The 8,660-nt window shown below is 42.4% G+C and overlaps 1 protein-coding gene across 6 annotated transcripts in view; it reads left to right on the forward strand.

Annotated features, from left to right (window-relative positions):
• Positions 1-8,341, forward strand: part of LOC129822057 (E3 ubiquitin-protein ligase TRIP12-like) — a 56,043-nt gene extending 47,702 nt beyond the window's left edge. For all 6 annotated transcript variants that reach the window (XM_055879928.1, XM_055879934.1, XM_055879929.1 and 3 more), the window contains 6 exons: positions 2,914-3,078; positions 3,457-3,621; positions 3,745-3,858; positions 3,964-4,058; positions 4,165-4,268; positions 6,925-8,341. In XM_055879928.1, coding sequence (XP_055735903.1) covers positions 2,914-3,078; positions 3,457-3,621; positions 3,745-3,858; positions 3,964-4,058; positions 4,165-4,268; positions 6,925-7,121 — 840 coding nt within the window. In that variant the 3' untranslated portion in view covers positions 7,122-8,341. The remainder of the gene's footprint in view (positions 1-2,913; positions 3,079-3,456; positions 3,622-3,744; positions 3,859-3,963; positions 4,059-4,164; positions 4,269-6,924) is intronic.
• The last annotated feature ends 319 nt before the right edge of the window (positions 8,342-8,660 follow it).

Genomic DNA, 8,660 nt, shown 5'->3' on the forward strand with positions numbered 1-8,660 from the left:
AAAAATGAACAAGTTAAACTAACAGAGGAAAATGTAAACACAGATAGAGCAGTGTAACATTACACTGTTTTCAAATGAATCTGATACTGAGATTTTTAGTTGAATCCTTAGGATCTGCTGTGATTGATATTGCATGTACACGGACAGTGTGTGGTGCAAAATGGCTTGATAGCTATGTCAGTGAACTAAATATGAAAGAAGTACAAAATATGATTGACACACCAAGCAAAAGAGCTTTCAAATTTGGAGATGGGAGAATTGTCTATTCTACCAAGAGAGTTAAGATACCAGCACAAATTGGTCAGACTAAGTGTCACATTGAAACAGAGGTGGTACCTACAGATATCCCCTTAACATTAAGCAAAGCTTCCCTCAAGAAGGCAGGGGCTGTACTAGACATAAAAAATGACCAGGCAGTGATGTTTAAACAACCAGTGACTCTTGAACTTACTACCTCAGGCCACTATTGTGTAAACATTTTAGACAAAGACATCTCAGAGTCCATGCAAAAATGAGATTGACTGACACAGAGCACATGGAGATTCTGACAGTCACAGAGAACATGAGCACTAAAGAAAAACAAAGTATTGCAAAAGCTTTACAAACAATTTGGACATGATACAGTTGACAGACTTCAGAAGTTACTCAGCAGTTCAGGGAATAATGTTGATGAGAAGTACGAAACTGGAAACAAAGTGTACTGCAAAACGAGTTGACTGTCAAGAGTGGAAATAGTCATTGGTCAAGATGGTGTGGTGATATTTGTTAGGCACGAAGGCATGATTGTCAGGGTGCATCACTCAAGATTGCGGAAAGTAAATGATCAAGAAGATAGAGGGGCTGTAGCTGAGAATCAGTCTCCTAATGAAAATGACAAAAAGGACACAGTAACAGACACAAACCTACCAGATGTCACATCCAATGATATGGACACTGAAACTGACAAAGGAAATGGAGCAGAGACCTTTAACCATGCCACAGGTAATACTATTGAGCGTTCAAACGAGGAAAACATTCAACAACAGCCATATGTGTTAAGAGAACATGGTTGTTCCAATCTGAAAACAGGACAAACTGTTAAATACATGGACAGAGAAAGTGGTATTCCACATACAGCAACCGTCATTGGACGAGCAGGAAAAGTAAAACACAAGAACTGGTACAACTTGCAGTACTCTGAACCAGCTACACTTTCTGGTACAACAGGGTCAGCTGACCTGTCACTTGTAGATAATATCAGAATTGAATCAATGGAAAATTGAGAAAACAGAATGACATTCAAAATGATGATGTACTTGAAACAAAGGACGTGTCATTTGACTCAGCTAAGCTAGATGAGCTCAGTAATTGGAGGAAAAATTGAGTGTTTGAGGAAGTCAAAGATATTGGCCAAAAATGTGACTGGAGTACTTGCCTGTCATGTTGATGACTTTATCTGGGGTGGCTCAGAGACCTTTGCTTCAACTGATTCCACACCTCAAAGCTGTTTTCTAGGTTGGCCGTGAGGAGCATGATCATACATTTTTGTTATGTTGGCATAGAGTTTATTACAGTTGATGGCAAAATACTGATGCGACAGGAGAGCTATATCAAGAATCTTCAACCCATCCACATGGATTCTTCAAGAGCCGTACAAAGGAATTCCTCCAAGTGGAATTAAAGCTGATAAATTGAGGTCAAAGATGGGACAAATTTTATGGGTTGATAGACAGAGTAGACCTAATGTAATGTTTGTTTGCAACTTGGCATCTAACACAAAACATGCCACTGTACAAACCATTCATGAGGCAAACAAAGTTGTTCGTAATCTGAAATCACAACAAGTGATATTAAAGTTTCAGCATGTTGGATAAGATGACTCTTTCAAACTAGTTGTCTTCAGAGATGCTTTGCTAGGGAACCTTACAGATGGAGGCACACAAGATGGACATCTAATCGTGTTAATGGGTGAAGGAGGAAGATTCTCACCTATCTGTTGGCAGTCAAAAAAGGATCACAAGGGTTGTCCAAAGCAGACTTGCTGGAGAAACCCTTGGTCTTGGGGATGGAGTTGACAATGCTATCTTTCTTGCAACTCTGTTCTCAGAGCTTATCACTGGTGAGACAAAACAGCACTTTCTACCTGTAGTTTGTGTCACTGACAACTATTTATTAGTTGATGCTGTGAAGTCAACCAAGTCTGTCACAGAGAAAAGACTCAGCATCAAGGAACTTATTCAAGCACAGAGAATCCAGCGGATTCTGTGGTAGACCACAAAGAAACAGCTTGCTGACTGTCTGACTAAAAAAGGAGCATCCGGTCTTGTGCTCCTACAGGCTCTCAGTAATGGAAAGTGGCAGCTTGAGTAATACAAATAAGAACTGTCACACAACCCATTTGTAATGGGGATCTTGAATAATACTTGGACATTTAATTATGTTGATGTTTTATTTGTCTTTAAAAGAAAAGGGGGAGATTGTTAAGTTCATGTTTTAAGTATCCCTATATTTCTGTTATTACGGGACTATCACTCAGTCAAGAGTGCGCATGCGCAGGAAGTCTGGTCGTTGATGGACCTGGCCTTGAGTGTAATGGCTACTTGTAGTGTGTTCATAGTATTTTAAACTTAGTTAAACTGGAACCTTGTCGTTGTTTCATTTCGAGTTAACATTCTCCACTGCTAATGCTTCTTGACCTTTCACTTTTAGTTGTTTTGGAGTGGTTTTTACACTTACATTACTTGCCTTTAGCCCTGTTTGCAAGAATAAAGGTGATTTGTATTTTGGTGATTTTGTATATTTTTTCTGTGCTCCTACTTTAACTCCCCTCTTCTACAGCCCTCCTACATGCTCTCACCTTTCAAGCAGAATTGTACACTCACCTGAACCTCTGTGGGGAGCCCTCTGCTGATCTAACACCTGTCTCCCTCCCAGCTGGACCTGCCCCTGGGGCTGCCCTTCTACAAGTGGATGCTGCGGCACGAGACATCCATCAGCTCCCACGACCTGGTCAACATCGACCCGGGCGTGGCCAAGTCCATCCAGCACCTGGAGGACATCATCCGCCAGAAGAGGAGGCTGGAGCAGGACCGCTCCCAAGTCAGTCCCCGATACACAACCTCCCCAGATGCAGCTAACCTCAGTCATTACAATTTGATTTTGGTGATGAGAACTTGGATACTCTTATGGAGGTCTTTCTCAGAGATGGGGTTCATAGTGGTAGCTATAGTAAGGCTTGATTTACACTCCAGTAGACATCCGCTTAGTGGCTCTCCCCACGCATTGCGCAAAGGGCTCTGCAGTCCACACGTAAATTTAATGCGTGTCAGAATTTGCAGCTGTATTCAAGTGTCAGTGATGTTTTGCTAAGAAGAGTGCTTGGTGGAGTGTAAAACCGTTAAGGCCCCTCCCTATCAGAATGATGAAGCTCTTCCATGTTACGTTCCCCATATTAATAAAAGGCCTGTTTCCTCCTAGACGAGAGAGACCCTGCAGCAGGCTCTGGAGAGTCTCAACATGAACGGCTGCTCTGTGGAGGACCTAGGCCTGGACTTCACCCTGCCCGGTTTCCCCAACATCGAGCTGAAGAAGGGAGGCAAGGACATCCCTGTCACCATCTACAACCTGGAGGAGTACCTCAGGGTGGGTAGCTCATGCACGCACACACACTTAGACACACACACGCAGCGCTCCTACATATAGACTCTCCACAAACCAGTGTCCACCTCCTTATGGAGCTGACCTTTGGTCCCATTGTCTCCACAGCTGGTGGTCTACTGGACGATGAACGAAGGTGTGTCCCGGCAGTTTGAATCTTTCAGGGAAGGGTTTGAGTCAGTCTTCCCCCTGCATCACTTGCAGTATTTCTACCCTGAAGAGGTGAGTACTGCTATCAATAATCCCAAAAATAATTTATTTAGGTGTTTGGTTGTCTTCAGGATATCACGTTGCCAACCCCCTCTGTGCTCTCCCTTCCGCCTGTAGTTGGATCAGCTGCTTTGTGGCAGCAAGTCCGAGACCTGGGACGTCAAGACCCTGATGGAGTGCTGTCGGCCCGACCACGGCTACACACATGACAGGTGAGTTACTCCACCGACCAGAGCTCTGACCAGACCTACACTTAGTGTCGTGTTTAGGACTTGTCAGAGTACAGTGGTTTGACGTTTTGTCTGTTTCTCTCCACAGTCGTGCTGTGCGGTTCCTGTTTGACGTGCTCAGCAGTTTCGATGCAGAGCAGCAGAGACTTTTCCTGCAATTTGTAACAGGAAGCCCCAGGCTACCTGTTGGAGGTGAGTGGTCATGGATACATATTCACCATACACACTTGAAGATTTGTTCTGCACCGAAGTTGAGTGGTCCCATTCTCCGATTTGAGAATTGAACAATCCCACGCTTTGGGTGACATGTTTTCAGAGTGCAATACACTTTAAAACCTTATCTCAATAGGGGGTGCTGTTTTCACTTTGTAAAAATGTTGTTCCCAAATTAAACTGCTTCATACTCAATTCTTGCTCGTACAATATGCATATTATTATTACTATTGGATAGAAAACACTCTAGTTTCTAAAACCGTTTGAATTATATCTGTGAGTAAAACAGAACTCAAGTTGGAGCAAACTTCCTGTGAGGAAGTGACATCTGAAATCAGGCAGGCTGTTTTGGGGTCAGTTAATTAATTTGCATGTCTTCTATTGGTCGACATGCACTGCATACGCCTTCCCCTAGATGTCAGCAAATAGTGAGAATTGGAATGGAGTTCCTAGGCAGATCTGAGGCCATATAAAGGGTCTGGGAACGTGGGGTCCACTCTTTTCAACATTCCATGACGCAAGACAGACCTCAGGATGGCGTTCTGGAAAGCTCCCGTTATAGGCCTTAGATATATCCGGCTCTGATTTTATTCGATATAGGTGTGAAAGACATCATAATGTTGTTATTTTTAAACCGAGTTATATCAGTATATTGCGATTTTCGGATATTTCTTTGTGCTGCGTTATAGTGAGTTGGGCACGTCTGGGCCACATGGCTAATGTTTACTGCTAATTCGAAAGTTGAAGGCGACAATCTACAACCGAGCAACGATTCTTTTGGACAAAGGACAACTTGCCCAAGATTCTGATGAAAGCTCATCAAAAAGTAAGAACTATTTAGGATGTTAATTCGTTGTTCTGTTGAAAAATGTAAAACTCCTATTCCGCCATTAATTTCGTTGCGGTCTCGCTTTAACGCACGCTGTATGTCGTAGTAACGTTCATTTTAAAAATCTAACACAGCGGTTGCATTAAGAACTAATGTATCTTTCATTTGCTGTCCAACCTGTATTTTTTTTTAGTCAAGTTTATGATTAGTTACTGATTAGATTAGGTGCCTCTCCCAAGATTTCTCCCGACATTTTGTTGGCAGCTTGGCTACTATTCTCATTGTATAACCACGATTTGTGCCGCTAAATATGCACATTTTCGAACATACTCTATGTATTCTGTAATATGATGTTATAGGACAGTCATCTGAAGAAGGCTGAGAAGGTTAGTGAAAAAATTAATATCTTTTGCTGGTTTATTCGTTATCGCTATTGTTGGCTTGAATCAATGCTGTTGTGTGGTTGGCTATTGTAGTAAGCTAATATAATGCTATATTGTGTTTTCGCTGTAAAACACTTTAAAAAATCTGAAATAAGGGGCCTCCCGCGTGGCGCAGAGGTCTAGGGCACTGCATCGCAGTGCTAACTGCGCCACCAGAGTCTCTGGGTTCGCCCCAGGCTCTGTCGCAGCCGGCCGCGACCGGGAGGTCCGTGGGGCGATGCACAATTGGGCCAGCGTCGTCCGGGTTAGGGAGGGTTTGGCCGGTAGGGATTTCCTTGTCTCATCGCGCTCCAGCGACTCCTGTGACGGGCTGGGCGCAGTGCGCGCTAACCAAGGGGGGCCAGGTGCACGGTGTTTCCTCCGACACATTGGTGCGGCTGGCTTCCGGGTTGGAGGTGCGCTGTGTAAAGAAGCAGTGCGGCTTGGTTGGGTTGTGCTTCGGAGGACGCATAGCTTTCGACCTTCGTCTCTCCCGAGCCCGTACGGGAGTTGTAGCGATGAGACAAGATAGTAATTACTAGCGTTTGGATACCACGAAAATTGGGGAGAAAAGGGGATAAAATTTATTTTAAAAAAAATAATAAAAAAATATAAAAAAAATACATCTGAAATATTGGCTGGATTCACAAGATCTTTGTCTTTCATTTGCTGTACGCTGTGTATTTTTCATAAATGTTTTATGATGAGTATTTAGGTAATTCACGTTGGTCTCTGTAGTTATTCTAGTTGCTTTGGTGTGAGTTGTGATGGTGGCTGCAATGTAAAAATATGATTTATACCTGAAATATGCACATTTTTCTATGTTATTAGACTGTCATCAGATGAAGTTGTTTCTTGGTTAGTGACTATTTATATCTTTATTTGGTCAAATTGTGACAGCTACCTATGCAGGAAAAAATGGTGGGAAAAAAAAGTTGTCTCTTTTGCTATCGTGGTTAGCTAATAGAAATACATATTGTGTCTTCCCTGTAAAACATTTTTAAAAAACCGAAATAATGGCTGGATTCACAAGATCTGTGTCTTTCATCTGGTGTCTTGGACTTGTGATTTAATTATATTTATATGCTAGTATTTACTTGTGACGCTATGCTAGGCTATGCTAGTCAGCTTTTTTACTGATGGGGGTGCTCCCGGATCCGGGATTGTGATGAAGTAGAAGTTAACTGAGGCTGTAGTCATGTCGTGCCCTCATGCACTTAGTAAGGAAATGAATGTGACACTGTTCACTCTACTGGAAACCCGCAAATGAAAATATCATAGACCTCAAGTATAGAGAATAGGACAAGACAAAAAAGTGTCGACAGACAAATCCAGCCATGGCAGTTTTGAGCTGATTCTGATCATGCCACCTCTTTCTCTCCAGGTTTCCGTAGTCTGAACCCGCCGCTAACCATCGTGCGGAAGACATTTGAGTCGACGGAGAACCCAGACGACTTCCTGCCGTCGGTTATGACCTGCGTCAACTACCTGAAACTGCCTGACTACTCCAGCATCGAGATCATGCGCAAGAAACTGTTGATTGCGGCCCGTGAGGGCCAGCAGTCCTTCCACCTGTCCTGATCTCGCAGTCTCTCTCCTATTCAAAATGCCTTCTACAGCAAACTGACGAAATCATGACTTCCTTTTTAGTTTTTCTTTTTGTAATCACCTACATCAAGGCCAAGTGTGTACAGCCTTCTTGTTAGAGAACACAGCTTGCAGAAATTAAAGGACTTGAGTTATATATTTGCTGCCCCTGTCTCCTACAAAAAAGGCGTTAAATGACTCGCAGAACAAAACAAAAATTATCAGTTGAGTAATGTTTAAAAAAAACTAAGAAAAAAAAAAAACCTGAGTTACATTTTAAAATGCGTTGCTGTGTGATATTTAAAGGGATGTTTCCCAAGTGGTGAATGTCACTGTGGTGGGGAGGTCCATAGAGCAAGCTAGGTTCACTTTAGCTCCAAAGATAATTTGTACAGAAAAAATTTCCAGACTGCTCATTCTACACATTTGATAGAATAGCTCTTTGTTCTCATGTCTCCTTTCCCCTTCAGTTTGTCTGTTTTCCATTCTGTTCTCTTGTATTATACGGCCGGCCCCAGTTTGTGTTGCGTTTTGGTTCTGCTACCCCTCCTTTTGTGTGTTTGCATATACATTTTTTGGAAACGAGAGTTGCAGTTGGTTGACTGCGGGTAGTGATGAGAGCTTTTTTTTTTATATATATATTTTTCCCAAGTTGAAATTGTGTTCTGGTCTACAATTACAAAGAGCTTCAGCTCAAACATAAGAGTTATCCAGTGTGTTGGATAAGTTAACTTACTTTTTGCTCTCACTTTGATAGAATAGTAGTGTGTCTCAGATGGACTCTGAGGGAGTGCGCTCTGACAGACTGACTGGCTTAGACCAAACTCTGAGCCCCCCCCCCCAATCCAATCCCTATTGTAGCTGAGCGCACCCATTTGGCTGGACTCCTTTTATCCTTTCACGGCCAGATAGCATTTCAAGTTCATTTATGGAATAAGAGTTTATATGCAGTTTCATGCCCGGTTTGAGGTGGGGATGTCTGCTTCACCTTTTTTTAATTTCCACCTTTTTTCTTCTTGCTGTCTATTTTTTTTTTTTGGCTGCTGGCTTGGAACAAACCGTGGTGTGCACCTGCAGTCTGTGGCCAGGGGAGGGCCCCACTCAATGCTCTCCTGGCCCAATCGTTCATGTGCTGGTTTCTAAGATCTGCAATAATTTACTGCATCAGGTTAATGTTTTTACCTGAACATAAAATAAAGTAACTGTTTGACTCATCTGTGTTCTCTTTATTTAATCCTCCTGTTCTTCCTTTCATCCTTCATTCTGTGGATCTGACTGACAGTCTTGGAGGTGATCAATGGGGGTAGGAGTTGCTTGATTTTAAAACATACCTCATTTATATGAACAGTTGATTACCACTGACCCTACCAATTCTATGTCATGGTTTATTAAGAGTAGCACTTGAAGGGTTGATGTTTCAGTGACTGGTGGACAAAGGTATTGTGTATGAACTGAGTGGGTGTGTATGTATATATATATATACATTAACTTGCATTGTAAAATGTAAGTTTTTGAATTGTCTTCATTATAGGT

This window comes from Salvelinus fontinalis, chromosome 24, assembly GCF_029448725.1.
Source record: "Salvelinus fontinalis isolate EN_2023a chromosome 24, ASM2944872v1, whole genome shotgun sequence".
In the NCBI taxonomy this organism is placed as follows: Eukaryota; Metazoa; Chordata; class Actinopteri; order Salmoniformes; family Salmonidae; genus Salvelinus; species Salvelinus fontinalis.